The sequence below is a fragment of the Metopolophium dirhodum genome, chromosome 5 (assembly GCF_019925205.1).
Source record: "Metopolophium dirhodum isolate CAU chromosome 5, ASM1992520v1, whole genome shotgun sequence".
NCBI classification, from domain to species: Eukaryota; Metazoa; Arthropoda; class Insecta; order Hemiptera; family Aphididae; genus Metopolophium; species Metopolophium dirhodum.
Window position 1 is genome coordinate 15,975,759 of NC_083564.1, and position 26,384 is coordinate 16,002,142.

Sequence of the window (26,384 nt, forward strand, 5' to 3'; positions counted from 1 at the left end):
AATACACATAATACACAACAAGCACTACATAGCCGACAGTATTTGCTAGGCAATCCCGACCACTACTGTTCGAACTATTACAACACTACACACCAGCTAGTCCTCCATTCTATATTTTTTAGACCTAGGTGTTAGTGGCGTAAAAAAGGGAGTTTGGTGTCCGGACTCGTATATTATTATTATATACTCCGGCCCGTACAATATTATTACGAAAACACGGAACATTGTATAGGCAATATAGCTACATTACTTCCGTGTCGTTATAATTTCAAATATCTATAATAGTTTTAACAATGTAATTTTATTTTTTAAGAACAAATTATCAAATTATTTACTTTAAATCAATGCTTTTTGTAATATATCTGTATTGTCTGTATTATTTAAATTGTAATTTTAAATTTTAGAAAAATTCTATAACAATCTGTTTTCAGGATAAAATACATTTTAACATGGAGTGTTTAAAAGCGGAATTGCTTGAAAGCAAAAATTTTTAAACCTCAGTACAAATAACTTAAATAAAAAATTATAAATATAGAAGAATTTCCCATTTTGTAAAATTCTATTAATGCAGGTTGACCATTATCCATGTTAGTTCTGCAATAAGCTTGAATATGAAGATTAAAAAAATGCTGAGAAGCAGTATCGGCGAATCGGCCGAGGTGAATCTGCGTTTTACAAACTCATTACCTGTTACGTATTAAATAATGTTTATATATATATGATGGGGTATTGTCTTACCAAACGCCACGTGTGTGCGTCGCACTACATGCAGTTTACTTATGCTGTTTCTAAAATAAACACGTTATACTCATTTATGTCTATAAACTGCAATTATACTGCTTAACGTTTAATCATAGCATTCATATCAATGCAACGACTCAACATTACCTATAACTTATAAGTGATATGAATATTGAGAGAGACCTAGACAATTCAATTAGTTCGAAAGCGATACTGAATACATTCGCTACCATGGATAGAAAATAATGTTTATATTTATTTATATATTTATATTTATTATAATCAACGCCAGACGGCTTTTACAAAATAACAGACAGGAAGTACATAGATAACAGTATAAAAACATATACAATATATATAAGATTCATAACTTATACTAACTTAATAATAGAGAGAAGAAAAAGAATTAGTAAGTAATTAAAACAAAAAAAACAATGTGGTGTAAGTTAAGTAAAAAAAAAATGTGAGCCTTCGTACTACATATGGCTTAATAGTCTATATGATTATTTGCATTATGCATCATTCTTGTAAGTGGGGAAAGCTAAGTTCTCCAAGTAGTCTTGGGGCATCAACTTGTCCTTCTATCAGACGCTGAATAAAAGTGATATCAAAATTATCACGTCTTACAGAAAGGGGAACTAGTCTCAGAGCTTGACTTAATGGCCCATAATCATGTGGTGGATGAGGAATGTTGATGCAATAACCGGCGAAACGCATAAAACTGTTTTGTACACGATCAATCCGACAAATGTCAACTGTGGTATATGGTGACCAAACAATAGACCCATATTCAATGACCGACCGGACTAAAGCATTATAGAATTAGAGATGTCATCCGAAAGCCAAGTCTCCGTGAGAATATAAGCATCATAAGATAATAAAATAAAATTAGTTCGGAGATTAAACAATTTACTACGAAGGCCACGTACATTTTGGTAGTATATTTTAAAACAATGATCAATATTAGGCATAACATTAAAATTATTAAACTTAGGGTAGGGTATAGAAGAAAAGTTAGTTTTAATATTATTAAATTTAGATAAAAATGAGTTAAAGGTAGAATGAGAAAAACGGCAAATGGTACAAAAAATATTATTTTTACAATAAACATGCATACCAGAGTTGAAATCAGGAACTAATGCAAATGCTGAGTGGAACTCGGTTGATGGTTGCTTCCTCTTCTGGGGTTCACGTTTTTTGGACCGGCTTTAATCACTGAAGGTACACCATTGACATATGAAATAGTAAAATCTGAAGAGCCACTTTCGATTTTACGTTGCAGATCGGAATGAGCTTTACGCAAAAGTTCCCGTTCAAGCGTGGTTTTGTCCCGAACAATGCGAAAACCAGGTTCTGGTAATAATCCATTCTGCGTTTGTGAATCAAAATTTAAAATAAGTTGAGAAGCATCGGCCTGGGATTGGCAAATTACCTTCAAAGGTCTCGGTTTCTTCGCATTACTATTGCCTAGGCGTATTAGCTTAAGATTGGTGGGTATAGGTATAGTTATTTGTTTAAGAAGATTGCTAAGTGTACGTAGATCATCATTAACTCTTAAAGCAGCGGTGTTGGCAGCGGACTCAGGCACTCCATATGCAATTGCATTAAATTCAATTTTGCTTCGTTCAGTAGATTCACGAAAAATCACTGAAGACGAATCGATAGAGGGGACCGGACGTGATTCCAAAACATCAATTCTTGAACGGAGCACACCAATTTCAGCCCGGAAGAAGCATTTTCAGTAACCAGATCTGCTACTTGGGAAGTGAGTGTCGAAATGCTACTTTTAAGTTCACTAAACTGCGACGATTGCGAAGTAGAGAGCGATTCGATTGCCTTCAAAATGTCAGAGATAGAAGGAGGTTTCTGAGCCTGTGCACGAGTATTTGAAGCCACGGAAGAGGGTGTTGAAGGCATAATTTGATGCAAGAGTATAGAAAAAAGAAATATATAAAAATACTTAAAAATAACTCCTTAAGACAAGAGCATGCAACATAAAGTACAGTAATGTAGTACAGCATGCAAGCTAAGTCGGAGTTGAAACACAGGTGGATAATGAAAAAGCCCAGCGTTAAAGTCACCGAAAAAAAGCTGACTGGTTTGTTGATAAGGTGGTAATTGACAAGTTTGGGGTTCCAAGTGATAAGAACGTACCTGATGTACACAAGCTGGCAGATGCAGTTTCTTTTGCACTATACTTCTTCTAGTTAATCTGTCGAGATGAAGCTTGAAAACATGTGTAGGCGGAAAAGGCACAAAGACAAAACGAATAAAAGCGACCGCAAAGAAAAAGAGGTACTTACAAATGAAAAAAAAAAAAAAACCGGTAAGAGCGAAGTGTTATTACTGTTATCACTATGTATATGTGATAACTAAATTATCACTAGAATATTATATTATAATACAATAATTAAAAATAAAATATGTTTACATTTTTTTCTTATATCAGATTGTTAATATCAGAATATAATAATTAATAATATAGGTATAAACTAAATATTGGCAATGTGTAATGTTGATGTTATTTTAGCGATTCATCACTGCGTAGAGCCCCTGCAATGATTTGAAAAATTATACCTATAATTGCATCACTGTCACTATATTGATCTATTTGACGCACAACACTCTTTATTTCAGAAAACCCTAATTTATTTTTAAGTTTTTATTGTTTAGAAAGACAACATACATGTTTAATTTAATATTCCAAAGATCTTTATATTCTTTACCTCATAATTTAAACTTTTTTGTTCTTTTACAATTCGGTAATTGATTTAAATTAATGTAGTTACAACATTCTATCAGAAATACAAGTTTTAAAAATAGGGTTTTTTAAATATTTAAAAAATATTGTATAACCTTGGATTTTTTCGAACCAACATTTTTTACTTAAGTATACAACAAAACAGGAAATTAAATTTTTCACGGTCACGGTCGACCTTCGACGTCGGGTCGTCCTTCCCTGGGATGGCGTTGCGGAGGGCCTCCAGCACCTCCTGGCCTGTGGCCGCAGCGTCGATGTCCAGGACTTCCACCTCCACCTGTATACCGAGCTGGTGGACCTTGCCGATGGCTTGACCGAGCCTATCCGACATGGCCGACACTAGGTTCCTAGCCGCGGTGGTGGAGCTCGCCCCCTTTGGAAGCTCCAAAAGTAAGCTGCCGTCTCGCGTCTGCCTCATCGTGATAAATTTTCATTTTTAGGAACTGAAAGGAAACTGAAACCTAAATTTTTTTTTTATAAAAACCAAAACCGTAAAAATCATCAAGTTTCCATGCCCTAAGTATATAGGTAGGTACAATTATTATAATGAAATAAGTTAACTTATAATAAATAATAATAATTTTGTTGTTTTTATTTAACTGTATGTATTGTTACTTTTAATATAGTAATATTTATTATATTATTTAAATGCATATAATATTATCTACAAATTATAAGTTATAAATGACAAGGGCCCTCAGATTCTAGTTTTTTCATATTTGTCTAGAAAGGCGAGAACAATGTGAGTGATGAATAATTGTATTTATTAATTTGAATTTATACAAAATATATTTCATAACACTTCTCACTAGCTAGTAACTAAGGCTTTATTTTAATTTTAATTTAAATTAGGTATCGATAATATTTGTTTTTCTGATTTAAATGTGAGGTATTTTGTTACTTTACCGGACACCCTTTTTTTTGCAATTTTTTTTTCAGACATATGTAGTTAACTATACTGAGAACGATAGTGAAGTCAGAATTTGGCAGTTGGACTTAGTTTCGAAGTTATGGCTTAATGAAGTTTGCTATTTTACGATATTATTTTTTACGTTCATCCGTCTGCCCCATCCAGTAAGAGGTCCGCAGGACCTCGAGTTTGGTGACCGGAGCCGATAGGCGTAGAGAGCTTCTAGAGCGTTGAGCATATGCGTAAAAACTCACAATTGGAAACTGCCTTAGCATATAACTTCAAAACAAAGTCTGGCTATATAACTTTGATTGCACCGTCATTTTTAACTCGTTGAAGTACATAGGTTTCAAAAAAAAAATCAATATTCGAAATAGGTGCAGTAAACTAGTGACGCGCGAATGTGCAAAAATCGTAAAATAGCGAACTTCATTAAAACATAACTTCGAAACTAAGGCCGACCGCCAAATTCTGACTTCCCCAACGTTTTCAGTATAATTAACTACATAAGTCTAAAAAAAAAAAAAAACAGGTGTCCGGTAATGTGACAAAGTTCCGGTACATTGAAAATTGAACTTTGTATATTTGTGCATATTTTGACGTTATTGCTTATTTGAGAATATTAGAAAAATAAGAAAATATTTTATCAGTTTTAGATGTTATAAAGTCAGTTTGGACAAATAGGAACACATTTTGAAAAAATGTATATGTAAAATTGTTGCTCACTGGTTCCGACGCATAATAATAATAATAATAATAATAAAAACCAGACAAGTGTGAGTCGGACTTGCACACGAAGCGTTCCGTTCCATTATCTATAATAAATACAAATTAACTAAGCTTCATGTAGTCAAATAACAGGCTAAATAAAATAATTTAGAATTTAATACTAATATAAAACAATATTTAAGCAATACAGATCTGTGTTATGATCTTAAAATAAATAGGATTATTGAAAATAATATGTCATTAAAATACCAGGCCGAGAGCTGATGGACGCAAACGCGGTGGGTATATTATAATAATAATGTTTTTATAACATTAAATACCGATTTTATTATGAATCGACCTGAATTTGCTGACTTGTTTATATGTGTGTTATAAGATAACATATTTTCCATAGTTTTAATAAAATATTATTAAAGTAAATAAAAATATATTGATATAGGTATCCAATGTAAAATTGATGGCATACATTCTACAATAGTAGTTAGACTTTGCATTATTCTTATACATAGATATATCAAATAAAATATAACTTGAGTATTTATCATTTTACCGTAGTATAATACCGCGACTCGCGAGTCACGACACATGGATTGGGAAACGCTGGTTTATACTATATTATGTAAAATACAACAATAATTTGGTAATATCGTCATTTTGAAACAAAGACAGAAAAAAAAAACGTGAGTGTGTGAGCCCACCATTACAATCTGGGGAAGTAAAACATCTTTCATAAGCATTGGGGGCCGTGATATTATAAGTAAATTAGGGTCAGAGTGAGAAATGCCACAACCGTGCTTGACTTGCAAAATAAATAAATAAACAAACGTGTCGTTTCATTTTTCGTTACAAATTTTTTTCCACCCACGCCTCAAGAAAGAAGTTTTACTTATAAACGATTTTATTCACAATTCATGAATCACAATAAACAGTAATAGTCAAATATCTAGACAACTGTAATTTATTGTACTCGTTAATTAAAATCGTAGTACAAACAATATAAAATATGTTGTTAAATATATAATTATTTTTAGAATTCTATCTAGAATCGTGCTATTCTTATAATTTATAATAGGTACGTTTATTTATTACAAATAATTTGCCAGTGCTCTTTGAATATAAAGTAAGTACCTAGGTACCTATTTGATATTTGAGTAATAGTATAATACCGCGAGTTGTAGACATAATAATAAAAGTAATAATAATGTTAAATAACATACAACATTTTTTAGAAATTTAAACAAAAAGAAAAATAATTTTAAATGAAACCGAGATTTTTATTGACAATATAGACATTAATAAGCGCCTTAGTTGCTTGTTTTTTTTATATATAATTTATTTTAATTTTGGGAATGGAGAATATGAGAACTACATAGCTGTACGGATAGACTATTGTGGAAATTTAAAGTTTATAACGGATAAGAGGAGTTTTTATAGGATTAGATAACGGATCGCTAAGAAAAGTATTGCTTAACATCAGTCTACGGTCAGCTAATGAGTCTTGGTCAAAAATCTAAGGTATCCTTAATAATATTGTAATGCTAAATGTAAACACCTGAATCATAATAATATATTATAGCAAAAGGAAGTTTTTTTTTTAAATATTAAATATTTTAAAAATACAATGAAAGGTCATCAATATTTATGCAAAATTACTTCATAGCGTAGCTAGGTAGATCAGGTAACTTGGCGATGTAGATGAACATGACCAACGTTTACTTAAACATTTTTTGCAGCCATCTTCTCTTCTGCAGCCTTTGCTTCAGCCTTCTTTTTTTCGCACCATTTTTTTGTAGTGAAAAACATTTCAGCTAGGTATAAACATTAATCATATTGGTCAATTATCATTAATAAATTAAATAAAGCAAACTATGCAGTTTTAATGAACACGGGCTTTACCCTATATTCTATGAATTTTGTCGGTTCTTTTCTAAAATATAACTGGACGCTTAGTTCTGTGCATGTACTTTTAAATTATGTATATGTAAAGGAAATAGAGTAATAAACTAAAACCAGTCAGAGATACTTTTATGTACGTCAATGTGTACGGTGGGATTTAAAAAAATTACATTTTGTCCCATGTTACACTACCCATACAGGTGTGGAGTATAAACCATTTATAAGGGGACCCTAAATGGCATAATTAACACACAATTTTCGGATATTATATAATTGTAGCACCTCCGAGCCAGACTATAATTAAACATTATCATTTCACTGAAGATGGGTAAAATTTAAATGTTCACGAACTATTTGAACTCAAACTTGAATCATATTTGAACTTTATTCGACCTTTTGAAATTGAATTGATAATAATTTATAAAATATAAAACTAGTAGATTAACCTAGGGAGCTGAAAACTTTTTAATAAAAATTCAAATTAATCTACTGCCATGCATAATAATTATTAACTAATGATTATCATTGAATTCGAACTTCGAAGTTTTTGAAGTGTTTAAAAAGTTGAGTCGAAGAATGGTGTGACGATTTTCTCCGACAATACTTTTTAGAGCAGGCATTTTTTGCTACAATGTTCAATGTCGAAGGTCATTTCTGCTATCAAATTTGATCTATTTCATACATTGGGGTTCAAAAATGGGAAATCAATAATTTATTACCTAATAATTGGAATAACATAAGACAACGCGACGGTTAGAACATTAGTGCAATACCAGTTTTATAAGTATTTTAGAATAACATAAATATAGTGTAACAAATTGTATAGTTATGTTATTATTTAACTGAAAATTAATAAATATAATTTTTAATTATTTTGCAAAAAAATACGTACATTTCTTCTTTTTATTTAAAGTGGCCATTTGATTATTGTAGTATTTTCTTGCAATGTCTACAACAAAGAATTTTTAAATAAAAATAATTTCGTAGGTACTATGAGAAGATGGATAGTTATATAATAATAGTAATAATAATTATCCTTCTACAACTTGATGGTTGACATTTTATTTTGCTATCTATCTACTTACCTACTATTTAATTACACCTATTTTATTTTATTTTATTTTTATAAGCTATGTACGAATGTGTTGAACGGTAAACTGTGTCGTAAGGCAACTCACAAACTGAGCAGTCCACTGTATTTATATATATTAATTATATTAATAATGTTGTTAATATAAACATATTGGGGAAATTGTTATTTATTGGTTTATATTTTGTTTTTAAAATAATACGCTTATTCATTAAGCGTAAAACACTCATTATCTCAAAAAGTATTAATGTTTTTTAAAATATTTTTGAACATAGTTTCAAGTTGTTAAAAAAACAACGTTTTTATAAAAAATTATATTTTTAGATATCTTTTACCTCTATAATTTTTTAAGTTTTTTACTTTTTTGAATTACAGCATAGAGTTTTAATTTCCAAAGCAGAATATTTTTCTAAGTATTTTGATACATAAAAATCAAATTTAGGACAAGTGGTTTATGAGTTGTAAGTATTTAAAGTTTAGACAAGCGCAGTAGTGGATAAATATTTTGCGGGGTAACTCCATACCACTCAACTCCGCCCATCTAAACTTTAAATGCTTATAACTCATAAACTACTCGCCCTAAATTCGATTTTATAAATCAAAATACTTAGAAAAATATTATGCTTTGGAATATGAAATGAAAACTCTATGCTGTCATTCAAAAAATATAGATAAATCTCAAATAATTTTTATTAAAATAACTGTTTAGTCAATAATAAGCAAATATCACAATGGGTTATACATTTTTAACATAGTATTTTTGAAAACTAGAGACTTTTGTTTAAGGCCTTCACATTTGAATTACAATGTAATAAATAAACTTATTATTAGACAATGATTTTGGTTTATATTATTTAAACCTTATCACCAATATATTTCTTAATGTTATAGAGAAGCACTACTATACAGATAGATCTTAATACATTTTTAAAAGCAAATTTATCAACTTTCACCGACCCACCCTTGTGTTACTACAGTACTACTACCTATTCCATTTATTATTTTTTTTTTTTCATTATTTGTTATCAATAATTTATCATTTTATTTTTCTGTTATTTTATAAAATCAATTTGATTGGTTCTTAGTTATTTTTTTATGATATTGTCACTCCCTTGGGTTCTGATTGATGCGTGCCGTTTCTATGGTTTGACAGGTTTGTTTTTGTATATTACGTAAATAAAAATGAGATCATAATTTTGTTCTAATAATATACAAATTAAATAATAGATATTTTATTTTATTGAAATTCTAACTGAAACTCAAGCGGAAACAATATTGAAAATAGCTACGATAGTTAGAGTCAAGGTACTAAGAATAATATGACTATGCCCTATAGCAATAGAAAAAAAAAATAGTATGAATATTTTAATCGTTTTAACAATTATTAATTGATGACTTTTTTCAAGAACATTTATTTTATGCATACGGGCATGAATCTTTCAATAGCCAAATAAACGATATGATAACTTTGCATGTAAATTCGTTCTCAATCGTATTCTTTTTTGGGTCAGCTGTAAGTTCTTTGTTATTTTTAAGTGTTCTCAATCGTTCGGCCCAAAAGGTATAACGTTCTCAATCGTTCGATAGCCTAATATAATATTTAAGATTCTGAGCGGAGGTTTTTTTGTGTCTGTTATCATCTTTTAGGACAGTTAAAATTCTTTGATTTCTTAAACGTCATCATTTCTGATAGGAAAGTGAATCTAGAAGCTATTTAATTTAAAAATTCCTGTTTGGTCCCGGTACTTTATTTGTTAAAAAAAAGTTTTCTATTCCGGTTCCAGAACCAGTTTATTTAGGTTCAGTTCCAGTCACTGCTTTAATCACAATAATATCATAAAATATAATTACCTAGTGATATACTAATATTATAAGCTGGCAGACCATTTTCGTGATATTATATCATTGAATTCATTTTTAACATATCCATTATAGTGACTCTATAGACACCTAATGTACAGCAGATCGTCACTTAATTACCAGTTTTTTAAATTTAAACCTCAGGAGAAATATCAAAAAAAAAATTACCTGGCCAGGTTCTTTTGGCCGCTTTAACAAAAAAATACATATGTTAATTTTTAATGTAGGGCACTTGCACGAACTATACGTTTAGTAAGATTAGTTTTTATAATAATATAACTATAGGTATTATAATTTATAACCTCATTCCACGAACTTACTTTGAATTGTTAAAGGTGTTTGCATACCTACAAAATAAGATAAGATACCTAGTGATAATTATAATTATAATATATTTTAAATGTTGTCCTCTACAACATGTTAAAACTAATTTCTAGAACTGTTTACAAACTTATCATTATTTTATGGACATATAATGAAACATTTCAAAAACGGACTTCTATAAAATCATGATTATAGTAATGATGTTTATTAATTATTCAAAAAAAATAGAAATAGAAATATGGTTACTAAATAATAATTTAACATTTTTTTTTTTTCTTAAATTGGTAGAATACATAACGAATTACATGATGTCATCGCCGTACAAATATAATAATTATTGTTTAAATTACGATTTGGTGATGAATATATTGTTAGATTGATACAAAATATTGTTATTATAATATTATCATGTATAACAGGGATGGGCAACTGATGGCCCGCGTACCATTTTTCACTGGCCCGTGCTACATTTGAATTTAGTTTATACAAATATAAAATGTTAAGATTTTTCTGTATTTTATTTTATTATATTTACAAAATTATTAAAATCGATATAATGTTAACCGCAAAACGTAGGTATAAATTCTTATCTAGTATTGAACTATTAAATGTAAATAATATTTTATTAAAATTAAACCTAACCTATAGAGGTATAGTTAACATTTTTTTTTATGGTTTTTTTTTTTTGCTTCCTATGTTCTCTGACCCACTGGATTTTTGCACATTCAAAATTGGCCATCTAGTAGCATTGCGTTGCCCATCCCTGATGTATAAGGTACAACCATAGATTAAATCTATTTCGGCCATACATACTTATCTCTGGAGTTTGTACTGTTAGATGACGTATAACAGGGAATACTTCTATGTTAATGTACAATAGATTATCCTTTTACTGTGCACTTTGGTTAGTTGATCATCGACAGATTTAGAGTGAAACCATTGAAAAGACGTGCATTAAAATATTAATTTAATGTTAACTTTATTAATATTTATTAGTGAAACATAATTAATTTTCATTGTATTAATTAATAAAGTTAGGTACCTAGGTACATTATTAAATCTATAAAAATGATCTTACTTAAATTATTTGATTTGATGGCATTTCTGATTTTATCTTTCCCTAATAAAATATAAATAACACTTGTATTACTCTTTAATAGTTTATTACATATTATTTGTATGTTATTAAATTCTGAGCGGAGCGATGAATGTATGATTATACAATGATGTGTGTTTTTTTTTATGTCATTGCCGTTTAGAGCAGTAAAACTGTTTCAATTTTCATCAACAGTATCTTGTTTGATGAGAAAGTGAATACAGTTGTTGCACTCGGGATGTCAAAATTTAAAACTCCAATTGTTTTCAAAAGCGCCGCAAAAACAACATAAAATTTAAGAAAATCGATTTTGGTTTTTGGTGTAACTCAAAAATAAATAACCGTATACATGCAATTTTCACTGGTTGTTAATATTAGAATTTTCTATACACCATAAAATGTTTGATTTGTTTTGAACTGTCAACGGATATTTTCAGTTTCAAATTTTTTTAGTTATTTTTTCTTTGGATGTCAATAACATTTTATTTGTTGGGTAAAAAAATTGAAAACTGATAAAAAGGGTCCTTATATAGTGTTATAATAGCAGTTGAAAAATATTTTAAAAAAATATTCACGATTTTTTTTTATAAGCATTTGAAGTTCGAATTTTGACAAAATTTATCAAATTTAAAATTTAATGATTATTTAGTAGTTAAAAATGTATAAAATGTTCAACTTGTATAGCTAAGTATTGAAAATTTGAAACAAAATTTTACGGCGCAGTACCGGATTTAAAGGGCCATGCCCATGCCCCGGGTGTTAATAATAGAGGGGCTCAAATTTCAAATTTTAAATTCATAAAGCATATATCATGGAGGCGCTCATATTATGTTGTGCCCCGGGTTACATAATTTGTAGATCCAGTACTGCCACAGCGTACATAGGTTTTATAAAAATTACTTTATTCATTAATAATCATAGACTTTAAAATGTAATACAAGATTCCTTATAAGATTATCTACCTTTATCAAAAAAAAAAATGTCTATAAGAAAGTCAAATTAAATTTTTACGAGCGTTTGAAATTTAAATTTTTACAACATTGGATATTCACTCGATTCCTCATGTAATGATTTTTTTATTTTGTCGGTTTCAAAAACGAATAGCTGTACATACATGAAAATTTTACTGAATGTTTATTTTATCAATTCATATACTTTATAAAATTTTTAAAATATTTTGATTTGTTTTGAGCTGTTTACGGACAATTTCATATTAAAATTTTTTTTCTGTGAATATCAATAAAGTTTTAACTGTTGGGCCAAAAAGTGTAAAAATTTAATACAAGGCTCCTGATTTCTTGTTACAATAGCAGTTGAAAAATATTAAAAAGACATGGGCGCAATTTTTTTTATAAGTATTTAAAGATCAAATTTTAAATTGAATAATTAATGTGTTCTCGGTATATTATACTTGCCATAGTCAATTTTCGATAAATATATTTTTTCTCCATATACATCATACTCTAAAAAATATTATTTTACAAATTTAATATTGTTAAAAACAAAATATTAACGTAATATTTACTACTCCATACTTATATAGTCATATAGTGATTTTGTATAGATTTAAATTTCAAATTATATATTACTACTTACTATAGTAATTAAAAACTAACACATACAATTTTGTTTTTTGGTAAGAACTTGTTTGAGTACCTACTTGAACTTTTTGCATGACTATGATAACTATCTGTGTTTTTAATAACATTTTCATAAATAAAGAATTATAACTAAACAATTAAAAGCAATTTTTAGCCACGAAAAATTCATAAAAGTTTTTATTTTCATATCTAATATTTGACATTTTAATAGAATATTCCCCACAAATTGCTTTACCTTTGACAAAGAAAAAAATTTTACCGGAAAGTTACGACAATGTATGTTCGAAAACAACTATATAGGAATAGCAGAGAGCTACCCACTTGTCCCCCTTTTTTTAATTTGAATAAAAATAGAATTTATTGTAACGTTAATAGTAGTGATGCACAACAATATATTTTCCGTTATCAATATCGGTTTATTGATATCGATATCATATCGCGATATCGAAAGACAAACGATATCGATATAATTTATTTTTATATATAGGTAATAGGTTTTTTTTTTGAAATTAATATTTCTTTCATTAAAAAAGTGTAAATAAAAAGTATAAAAAAAGTTTTCATATTATATTATTAATTATTATAAACAAAAATTTAAAAATTTAAATTGAATTAAAATTACAGGTACATTATTTATTTTCCATCTACTGTATATACCTCGGAGTGGTGTAAAATCGCTTTCTGAAAATATGCATACATTTAAAATTATTAAGTATTTAGCTAAAAAATATTATTATTCATTAATAGTTTTCATACCATTACGTTTTCTGATATATTAGATTCTGAGCGAAGCGATGAATGTATTGATTTTACAAAGATGTGTATTTTTTTTTTTTTTTTTTTAATTTTTAATTTTTGAGTCTGTCATCACCTTTTAGGACAGTAAAAGTGCTTGGATTTTCTTCAACAGTAACTTTTCTGATAGGAAAGTGAATCTAGTTGGTACTTTGGGGGGTCAAAAGTAATAATTTCCCAGTAGTTTTCAAAAGCAACGTGAAAAACAAAAGAAAAATTAAGGAAAAACGGGAATTTTTACGCAAAATCTGTTTTCGAGAAAATCGATTTTGGTTTTTGGTGTAACTCTAAAACAAATGACCGTAGAATCATGAAATTTTGACTGAATGTTTATATTAGCATTTTCTATACACCATAAATATTTTGACTCTTTTTGAGCTGTTTACGAACATTGTCAGTTTTCAATTATTTTATTTTTTTTTTCTATGAATATCAATAAAATGTTATCTGTTGAGTAAAAAAGCTTGAAAATTTAATAGAAGGCTCCTAAGTTATTGTTTCAAAGGCAGATGAAAAAAATTAAAAATCCTTTGTCACAGTTTTTATTTATAAGCATTTTAAGTTCAAATTTTGACAAAATACTGAAAAATCACGAAAATTAGCAAATTATTTTGAGTTGAGAATTCATAAAAAATTTTCTTTTAAAATCTAAGATTTTAAAATGTAATATAAGATTAATCATAAGTTTGTCTACCTTTATCAAAAAAAAAATGTCTACAAGAAACTTAAATTAAATTTTTATGAGCGTCTGAAATTTATATTTTTACAACATTTGATATTCACTCGATTTCTCATGTAACAATTTTCTTATTTTATTGTAATCAAAAAACAAATGACTGTAGATACTTGAAAATTTCACTGAATGTTTATATTAGCATTTTCTATACACCATAAAATTTACAAAATATTTTGCCTCTTTTTGAGCAGTTTACAGACATTGTCAGTTTTCAATTTTTTTAGTTTTTTTTTCTATAAATATCAATAAAAAATTTTTTGTTGGGTAAAAAAGCGTGAAAATTTAATATAAGGCTCCTGATATATCGTTCTAATAGCAGTTGAAAAGTATTAAAAATACATAGGCACAAAGTTCAAATTTTGACAACATTTATTAATCATTTTGTAGTTAAAAATGTATAAAATGTTTAACTTTTATGGCTAAGGATTGAAAATTTAAAACAAGGCTCCACGTAAATAGGTTATATATAAATTACTTTATTCACAATAATATCATCAAATATACTTGGTAATATCATAGGCTGACTGACCGTTTTCGCTCAGAATCGTTTTTCTTATACAATGATATTATATCATTGAATTCAAATTTAACACCATCCATTACAGTGACCCACTTGTAACCTATTGTACAGCAGAGCGACATCCACTTATCCACATTTTTTTTTCTTTTAAATAAAAAGTAATTGATTGACTCTGTCTGGTGATAACCGATTTCTTCTTTTGGTAATGACTTGACCAGCTTCACTAAACAACCGTTCGCAAGGAACACTTGTTGCTATTACACTTAAATATTTTTTTGCCATCTGTGAAACTACAGGATATTTTTTCTCGTTGTATTTCCACCATAATAATGGATCTTGGTTAAGGCTTATTTTATCTGTCATACTTTTATATTTATGTAATTCATTTCCTTCGTCTTCGTCTTCTTCATCACTGTCAGCTATAAGAGATCGTATTTTTTTGATAATTTCCAATTATCCAAAAAATGGCATGTTACACCCAAATAACTATTATTTGCCACAGAAGTCCAAAAGTCAACAGTTAAACACACATTAGGTATATCTTTCAAAACCTTTTTTAAATTCTCCCTTTCAACTATTGCCATTTGGTCAATTTGTCTTGTTATAGTCATTCTACACGGGACAATATATTCTCGTACAGCTATATGCATAAATTCACGAAATCCTTCAACTTCTACGATACGGTTTTAAATCTTTAATGACAAATGTCATTAAACTTTTAGTGAGCTCTTTACTACGATATATAGATAATTTTGATGTTCTTACTTTAAAATAATTTTGAATATCACTCGATGCACTAGATGTTTTTGACGCGCTGTATTGTTGTAAATGTAATTTTAAATTACTAGTATTACCACTGTACGCAATAATAGACTTGCACTCGCGACAGTGAACTTCTTTTTTATTTAATATTGTACCATTATTATCTATTTGAAAGCCAAAATGTTTCCATATGTCACTACGACCTCCAGGTAATGGTACTATCTTAATAGAACTAATAATTTTTATTTAAATATTTAACTTATTAATTATAACTATTGACAAATAAATTATTATTAATTAAACTTATTACTTATTTAACTCAACGTAGACGACGGAAAAAACGAGACTAATTGTAAAAATCCAACAGTCACAGCTATATACGTCTATTGTAAGAGCTTTATCGTATTGCTTATCGTTGGTGTTTAATCGTTCTTAGACATTGATTTACTGTCAAAACTTATATAAATAGAAAATAGAAATTTCAAATTGCAACGAATTGATATCAATTTTCGATATCGATAAAATGTTGGATATTTACCTGTGATGTCGTATTTCGATATCGAATATTATTTTTGTCATATCGATATCGGTAAAATTGGTCTGATATCGATATCGATATCGAAATACGACATCATTGTGCATCACTAGTTAATAGTATACTTGCGTTTCTTTATTTTTCTTATTTCACCTGTTTAAAATAATATTTTATTATTTATTTATATTGATATTAATACAATTAACCACGTCTATTTTAAGGTATAGTGATTAATAAATAATAATTTAAACAATAAAAATGTTTAGATACATAAGACCTTATATAATGATGCTTGTTCGATTTAATGTTCTTTTTTAACTTATAACAGTTAAGTACCTATATTATATTGAACTTGAATAATTAATGTTTGACATTTTATAATATAATAGGTACCAACTTATATAAAAATACTATTGGAAATCTCTTTAAATAATATATTAGTTCTTATTTATGTTATATATTATATATATAAATATATATCGTGATATATATATATATATAAATGAATGTTTGTCTATGTTTCAGTTGGCATGGGTTTTGAAGCTATTATAATAATAATTATTGGTTGCTAGGCAACGAAATGCATGGGATCAGCTAGTTTATAATATAATTTAAACCACGTGCTAGTTTTTTAAATTTAATATATTATTTTGTTGTAATTTTCTATCCATTGTTCCTAAAAATTGAAAATGGGTAACTATAATTTAACACCAAAATTTAGTGCCTGTGCATTATGTGTGTGTTGGTCAGAATTCAGGAATACTAGATGAACTCAATGGTGGATCTAGAGCTTATTATTTTTTTTCAGGTTAGGGGTAAAATTACAAAGAAATTTAAAACATCTACAAAATATCTCGCAATATTTATATTTTATAATTTACACAACTAATTCTAAACGACGCTTATGTTTATTGGATAAACTATCTATATGACTGATTTTATTAAGTTATTTGCATTTAATTCCCTATGTACATATAATAAATAAAGACCTGTAGGCCGAGGTTCAACTGGCGAACTGCAGTCGAAAATATACAATAAGTAATAAATTATAGGACCTATAATAGGGTTCGGATTTGAAGGCAATATAATCAAAAAAAAGCATTTAAAATTTAAAAAAAGGCAAAAAAAAGCATTTAATTTGTATAAAAAGGCAATTCATAAATATACTATAAAAAAAAAAGTGAACATTTTTTAAACACTTTCAATTGCACACATTTTGAGAAAAATACAAATTAAAAATTAAAACTGCATGCAAAATAAACTAATTGGTATTAAAAAAAAAATTGACTACCATGTATTTTTATAGTCTGTCTTCAGTAAAACGGCTACGGTTTGGGGTTAAAATATTTTTGTAGATCGAAAACGATCTTTCTACGTCCACCGAAGTTATCGGGGCGTATTTCATACTTAAATAGTTATCTAAATTAAGATTGCTACTTGATAGATCGTCATCGCTTGTGGTTTCTCCAATCAATACTCGGTTGATCTTTTTGATATTTTCCCATCCTTTGTTCTTCGATATAACTTTGTTGAATTTATCCAAAATCAATTTAGCTATTTCGCCATTGCATTCTTCGAGTTTAATCTTTATATTATTTACAACATCTACACTTTTCGATAGTAATACACCTAAAACATACACAGTATATTTTAATATATAAAACATGTAAAACACATAAAAATAATATTTGTTACCTCTTGTTTCTAGTTTTGTAATTGTGTCAGGCAAAAATCCAAAATTAGATACAATATACACCAGATTACTTTGTATCGAAGACATTTTAAAAAGTCTTTTAGCTGCTCTCACACATTCAGATTCTTCTTCGAATTCTTCAATTATAGATTTCAGTTCATTGAAATTTGTACATTAGTATTTTACTGCATTAATCCATGTACCACAACGTGTAATTATCGGTCTAGGTGGATTTGGCAATTCTGGACATTTTTCTTTCAGAACTGCGATTCTCTTAGGACATTTTAAAAATGTCTTTTTCATTTCAGAAATTAACTGGTCTACATTTTTATAATATGCTCGTACTTCTTCACAGACGTTATGACATGCATGAGCCAAACAATTTAGATGAATAATATTCGGGTACAAAGTTTGAATTGTACTACCCGCTTTCTTCATATAAGGAGCCGTGTTAGATATAAAAAGCAAAATATTGTCGTATTTTACATTAGTTGGCCACAATATATGCATTGCTTTGTCAAATAGCTGGGTAATTGTACTACTATTTACCTTATCTAAATAGTCTGTGTGAAGAAGATACAAATTTCCAGGATTTTCTGGTTGTAGAATTCCAACTATTATGTTAGCCACGTTTTGGCGTTCTGAATCTGTGGTTTCGTCAATACACACCCATATTTTAGGTGTACGGGTAATTTTATGGTCATACCAAATACTCGATAAGACGATATCGATAAATATTGCGAATAATAAAACCCATTTGTAGCGATAATACGCAAGCTGAGTATAAAATTATAAAATCAACTGAAAAATTAAAGACAAAATAGGCATTATAAGAACAAAAGGTAAAAAAAGGCAAAAAGGCATTTATAAGTAAAAAGGCAAAAAAAGACAAAAAAAAAAGGTTCCATCGTGTAAGAAATTAAATGAAACACATTTTTGTATAAAAATTATTTTTCTATTATGATTAATAAAAGAAAGGCATTTGCCTTCAAATCCGAACCCTATTACTAATAACTAATAACATATTACACGTAGAACGTAGATACCAAAGATTGTCATATGTCATGAGTCATGAGAGTTTGTATATTATTTCGTGGTCAATTACATTTATCGTATCTAAAATATCTACTGAACGTTAATAATACTATTTAAGAAAGTTTTAAATATAGTTTTTCGAGAAGGTTTGTGGAATAATCTGTGTAGACGTAAAATACTCAAAATTGCAATCTTCAAAAGGCTGTAACCTTGGAACTAAGTCCGACCAATAAATTCTGATTGCATAGGTACCCATTTACAAATTGTAGTTAATACAATTATCAATGCAATAAGTCAATAATATGAGATATTATCTTAAAATATTTATTGTTTTTATAAAAAAAATACTATTACTGGTAAGTTTAAGTTTTTAAGAACTACATAACCAAACTTATAAGCCTGATGGTACCTGGGCCCGCTTAGTCCGCCAGTAACTAATCCGTTGTGTGAGAGGCCACCTAGGTCATCTAGCTTGGCAGTCCTTTCACATCTTCAGCGGATCATCACCATAACCGGACTTCAATACGTGTTAAGTTAATTCTAAGTATTGTTCCTATTTTATGATCTCTGTGGTCATTGCACAAGACCGGACCGACCATAGAGACCCCCTCCTCATCATTAAACTGCATCATTCTAATTCTCGTGATAGATGTTTCCCGTTCCTTGGTGTCATCGTGCACGTAAACTGCCTATCCAGAATAAATGAGGTGAAGGCAGAATTAATAGTCTACCTCACAAACAGTCGACGTTAATGTAGGCATTGGCCAGATATAGGTGTAATTTGTTTTTCGGGTGTCACAAATAATCTTTTGGGTCGTCCTAAATATTGGGCATGTACACAGTTTAAAAAAAATAATATTTTACAAACTAATATAATATTTACATCAACCCAATAATTAACTTACTGCATGCTAGTTTAAACATTTTGTGTTGTATGAACACCAAGTAGGTGTAAATTATTTATTAATAAAAAACAAACAGAGAATTTATTTACCTATAGCCTATAGGAAATCTCTTAGTAAAACATTAAAATATAAAATGATAATATGGCGACAATATGATGGGCAAAACTAAATGTATGAGTTACAATGTTAATATCTTAAAAAATAAGTCTGAGCTGTCGCTGCAGGTTATACGGCATAAATTATCACTATATTTCATTGAGTTATAGCGTTATATAAGATTTTTAATATGAATAAAAATAGTATTCGCAGTATTAATATTTAATAATAATATGCTTACCATCATCATCACTAATAATTATTTTTTCTTGAAAATACATGTTTATAAATTTAATATTGACATTACTAAAATGAAATGCTATTATAATAGCGGTTTATGAATAATAGTTTAACCAATAAAAATTCATAGTCGTATAGCAGTGGATCTTAACCTGTGTTCCGTGGACTTAGAATAAATGTTCCGCCAACATTTTAAAATCGGCGGAAAAATATTATAAAATTGTGAAATTTTTTTTTATTGATTTTATTAATTTTTACTGGCTAATTTGTAATTTTTATGTAAACTATTTTATGCTATACATGCATTGTTTAATATGCTATACAATTTTACGGATATAAATTCTATTTTATAGTGTGCTGTGTTCCGTGAATATCTTATAAAATATTAAGTGTTTCGTCATAAAAAAAAGGATAAAAACCACTGTCATACTGATATATATAGGTATAATATGTACCTACAATAGTCTTATTTAATAAAGTTTGTTCAATTTAATATTATTTATTAACCCACAAAAATTGAGTAAATTGCATACTTAAATATTTAATGTTTGACATTTTATATATATTACAACTTATTGCAATGGAATTTTCTTTAAGAGGACACGAGGACGCTACACAGCCATTTTTTAGAGAATTTGTTGTATCCGTCTCACAAGTCTAATTTTTTAAGTTGTTTAAGTTTATTCTTTTAGGTATACCTAACATTTAAAATTTTAATGGAAGATTCCCTACAAGTTTTTCTAAATCCTTAACGGAAAATATTTCTATTTACAATCATGAGATATTTTAAATTTTTTTACTTTCATGATTGTTAATCAAGTAATTATGGTAATTGAAATGAAAAAAGTCTGAATTTTGAAAACTTCAAGGATTTGTGTTAAATAGGAAAATAATAAAAATGTAACTCAGCAATGATGAGTGTGTGGGTAATTTAGCTAGCTTTAATATAAAATATTAATGAGAGAGATTCGATATCACAGCCAAGTGGTATAACCACTTGAATCCATAAAAACGCCGGCGTGAACAGTCCAAAAATGTCTATTATTTAACTTTTCTCCTAAACTATGATAGCTAGAAAGTTGGCTGATAACATTAAAAAGGGATTATAAAGTAGATATTAAATATGGAATTAAAGTTTTTTTTTTAAATTTATGTATTTTTTCACAGATAAAAAAAGTGTTATTTTTGGCTAGATTTTCATTTAGCGAGGTAATTTTCCGAAACTGGAACACGGATTTTGTTGTTTTGGGTCTTGTTAGATTCACATTAGCTAGGAGAAGTGCAATGAAGATTTTCAGAACTTTATCTCCAATCGTTAGCTCACTACAAAGCTGTAAAGCTGAAAAACATCGAAAATTCCAGTAAAATTTGTTTTAATTTTTTTAATGTTCTGTAGTGAATTAAATATTAAAGATAAAGTTATGAAAATCTTCACTGCACTTCTCCTAACCAATTTGAATCTAACAAGACCCCAAACAATGAAATCCTGTATCTGGTTTCGGAGATCTATCTCACTAAATGAAAATTAAAAGATTTTTTTATGGGGCTGTTCACACAGACATTTTTCGTGATTTAAATTGTTATACTGCTTGGGTGTGATATCAGTTAATAAATTTCTAAAAATTAAGAACCAAGAAAGTTTAAATGCCGATCCCTGACTTGCCAAGCCTTTTTTTTTTAGTTAAGAAATTTCATTATTTACACAAGTATGAATGACACACTGTCTCCTCACAGAATAATTTTTTCTATGCAATGATCTATCTTTGAATAATTCAAATCCAACACATCCATTACAATGATATATTCGACAACTATTGTACACTGCTCCTGTCCTGCACCTTTTTAAAAATAACTTTCCTATCATTGCAGCTAATTTCAAAAACTATTTAATGTAAAAGCGGTTAACTTACCTGCACATTCTAAGAAGTAATAAAAAATTTTTAATTTAATAAATACTTTTAGATCTGTATTAAATTTCATAAAATGTGCACCCAAACGGGTTTTAATATGTAAACGCTGCTAAGGATGTAATTGAAACCCAACCTTTTCAGTAGTATAGGGGAGAATATCCCTGACAATCACATGTTTGATCAGGTTACACAGGATCTATGTGGGACTTGTCACCTGTAGGAGAAGATTTATAAACATACCTATAAGCTCAAAATGATTTGAACCATGAACGCCAGGTATTTGGTAATTGGTATCACGATTGTTAGTTTAAGTCATAAACACTGGTTTAATATGTATTGGTTATAACTATTAAGCAACAATTACTGACGCGCCCCTCGTCAGTGGTGGTACTGCGTCGATTTAGTTTCAAAAAGTTAGCAAGTATAAGTGAACCAAATAAACAATATGTTCGGTAGTCCTCTTCTAATCCTCGGAAAACCATCACCATAATCAGACTTTGATGAATGCGATGCTTGACGGTTTAATGACTTTAGTATTAGTATAAATGAATAATAATACGACAATATGATTATGAATAAGTATAATATATAATATCGTACAACTGGACAATTAACTGTGACAGTATACACACACCGTATACACACTGTACGACGGTGCTTGTGCAAGTGAGTATTACATACATCAAAGGCCCTATATATATTCACAACCGAGGTCATATTACTTCCGTATAGAGAGTGAGTCGTATACTAGTATAACTAGATACTAAATTGTACACACGTGTCAAGGTTGACTACTAATATTAATTGTATACTTCAACAGACTTCAATAGTTTAAGTTAGAATTAAGGTATATTCCCTATTTTTTGAGTTCTGTGGTCATTGCACCTGACCACAGAGACCCCCTCCCCATAATTAACTTGAATCATCGTAATTCCTGTGGTAGTGTGTTCCTGTTCCTCGGTGTCGTCGTGCACCTAAAATTGCCTATCCAGAATTTATGAGGCGTAGGCATTGGTCAGGTATATGTGTAATTGGGTTCGGTGGGATCGCGAATAGTTCTTCGGGTAGCGCTGTAGATTTGGCGCAAACACTAGGCTAATTGTAAAATAAGTATTTGATTATAAATAGTTATTTAAAAATTATAATACATATTTCCAAAATAATGATAGAAGATAGCGTTGAAAGCGACTGGTATTTTGTTTTATTAGTGGAATTAAGGAAGGGACATAATATTTGATACTTATTTCCCCAATCACCCCCAGCACTCTCGATGATATTCCATTTTATTTTAGTCCGTGCTTTAAGCTAGAAGGGAAATAGTCATAAACCTGACAATAGAATTCTGAAATATTCGAAATACGGCCACACCCCAGTTTGCAGTGGTTTCATTTCGCCGCCAATTTAATCCCAATTTTTCGCCATCCCATAACGCCGCATAATTTAAAAAAATTTTTGTTTCGAAACGTAGTTGTTAATATTAGGTTTGTATAACGATAGATTGTTACAGCGAGTCATTTATCATTTGTAACGATCTTAGTATACGATTTTTTTTTTATAATTAATATGCAATTATTGAAAACTGTATAAAGTATACTATACTAAAAAAAAAAATAGTAAAAATAGTTGAAGTAGTTGAAATGTAATTTTATTTTAAATTTATATTTTGGTTTTTATTTATGACATTATAAAATGTTATTTCATTTCACTATTTCAATAAGTAAATGGTTTTAAGTTAATCATTTTATATGTTTTTATTCTATATTATACGGAAACATATACATAATATATAGAAATGCTGTATAAAGTATAAACCTTATAATCTGTAATTTAGCCTTAGGCTGATATAAAATAAAGTACCAACGCAAGCGTTCTATAAAAAAAAAATTAACTCTTAACTTAACTAAGTTCACCAAAAATTATTTAAATCACTTTTTGTTATTCATGTATACTAACTTAATTTAACTGTGTTAAAAATAATAATTACTTTCCTATCCTTCCTGATAAAATATTTTGTCTTATCCATGTCTTTTTATCGATGGAAGCATCTTATCATATTATTCTTCCTCTTTTTGTCTAAAATTATTGATTCGCCTAAATTAAATTAAATTATTTCTTATTCTATCCTCCCTAACCACTCTTCACAAAACACACACACCTTTTTTTCATATATTTGCTACAGTCAACTTCTATTCAGTTGTATTGTTCAACGGTTAGGTTAGCTAGCTGTCTATATTCAAATTCTATATTTGAACATAGTGGTGTTTTAGGTCCTACAATCTGAACTCAATATTTTTGTGAATTGGGCACGCAGATTGGTCTTAGCATTGGTCAGTACAAACAATTAATGTCACATTATGTCTTTTTATAGAAAGCACTCTACTATTCACTATAACTATTCTTTTAATGGCACTATTCTTGACAGTGTTTTCCTTTATTTAGATCTTGGTATTCATTATACTCCATCACTGAACTTGAGCATCATATAAATGTCACGGTAGGTAAAACTTTAAATATCTTGGGATTTATTAAGTGCAATACCAAACAGTTGTTGACTGTTCGTTGTCTCTGCACATTATATTTCTCATTAGTACGTTCAATATTGGAATATATTGTAGTGGAAGTATGGCATCCTTACTTGGTTAAAGATGAATGAAGACTCGAGCGTGTCCAAAATAGGTTTCATTCCTACATTGCCCATATCATGAATATAGTACACTCTCCTCGTGATGATTCCTTATAACGTAGTATATTATTGGAAATACCACTACTATCATTACGTTGACAAGATGCTGATGAGCACTTCATAACATCGCTCCTAGGTGGCACTATAGATGCTCCAACGTAAGTCTTCGAATCCCTTCCTTCTTCTCCAGAAATCACTCCCTTTTTCAAGTTCCAACCCTCAAAACATCCTATGTACACAATCACCCTTTACATAGAATGCTCCGTAAACTAAATAATGTTAATATTGATTTTAATATTAATTAATAAATGTATTAGTTATAAGTTTGCTGTACGCCTGTACGCCTGTACTGTATCACTATAATACTATTATGTTTATATCGAGTTGTATTTTCTATATGTTCTGTTTTACTGTGTGATATAAACATTTACTAAGTATTAATATATTAAATTTCAAATGTTATCATAAAACTGCCCATTGGCGTTTATAAATATATAAAATAAAAAAATAAAAATCTTTACAATATGACTACCATTATAACTGCTTTATATTTTGACTTTTGATCTCAATGACATCTTTTTGTCACACAAAATACTTGGCACTCCTCTCCACTTCAACCACGGACAAATAATCCTATTTCAGACGTCATACTAAAAACCACTATTCTTCTGTACCAGCATTCCTAAGTACTTGGACCTAATAAATTCATACATGACATCATTCCCAATCTTCATTAAATGTCTCGCCACGATCATTTATTAATTAAATTTTTCAAAATCATGCACAATTCAACAATTGTCTTTATTTTATTCCTATACATATTTGTATGTTTGGTCCCTCCACTCCAGCAATTTTCACCATTCTTGAAATTCTCACATTCACACTTTCCATGCTTTTTCTACTAACACAACACTGTCAGAAAACATCATGCACTATAGGCTATAACATGTTACCCTTGTTTGTATATTTCATAATATTTTCAATAACTACGAATAACAGGTAGGGGCTCAATACTAAACCTTAGTGCACACTTATTATAAATTGCTTAAATAAAATAATATACTTATAAAATTATAAGCTTACTGTCAACAACTGTAAATATATAAACGTAATTATAATTGATTAGTGTTATGAATCATAAACTATTAGTATAAGGTTCAAACTAATAATTTTTATAGATTAATTAATAATTTCCATTTCATATAAAATATTGATTTTAAACTTATTTTATTTATAACGATTTCAACAAACGTGTATTTGTACCTAAGTATTGAAACTGAAAAGTCACCAAAAATGTTCTCTATACCTACCTATGATTAATAATTAACGTTCGAATGACATTATATTATTGTCTTTAGTATATTTTGGTTTTTAACAATAAACACAGATGTAAAATAGAATAAGATTAATACTGTAAATACACTATACAATAAAAAATAATATAAAAAAATATTTTATATAGTAAT

At 28.7% G+C, this 26,384-nt stretch overlaps 2 protein-coding genes across 7 annotated transcripts; both read right to left on the reverse strand.

Moving 5' to 3' along the window:
- Positions 1–1,034: 1,034 nt before the first annotated feature.
- On the reverse strand, positions 1,035–20,995 carry LOC132945365 (uncharacterized). Of its 6 annotated transcripts, none has more exons than XR_009664556.1 (10): positions 20,327–20,995; positions 16,486–16,509; positions 13,666–13,689; positions 12,823–12,870; positions 11,390–11,431; positions 10,308–10,334; positions 10,156–10,176; positions 7,930–7,986; positions 6,795–6,949; positions 1,035–3,956 (listed from the first exon to the last, which is right to left on the reverse strand). XR_009664556.1 is itself a non-coding variant. In XM_061015083.1 (9 exons), exons 1-9 carry the CDS (start codon positions 20,364–20,366, stop codon positions 6,858–6,860), a joined length of 375 nt encoding a protein of 124 aa, XP_060871066.1. In that variant the 5' UTR covers positions 20,367–20,991; the 3' UTR covers positions 6,084–6,857. The 6 variants fall into 6 exon arrangements, 1 of the variants encoding a protein (XP_060871066.1); XR_009664555.1 differs by having other exon boundaries at positions 1,035–3,963; XR_009664554.1 differs by having other exon boundaries at positions 1,035–3,945; positions 20,327–20,994.
- Positions 17,628–20,250, reverse strand: LOC132945410 (uncharacterized). Its single transcript, XM_061015145.1, has 2 exons — positions 18,052–20,250; positions 17,628–17,985 (listed from the first exon to the last, which is right to left on the reverse strand). The coding sequence occupies exons 1-2, from the start codon at positions 18,134–18,136 to the stop codon at positions 17,657–17,659; spliced, it is 414 nt and encodes a 137-aa protein (XP_060871128.1). The 5' UTR covers positions 18,137–20,250; the 3' UTR covers positions 17,628–17,656.
- Positions 20,996–26,384: the final 5,389 nt, after the last annotated feature.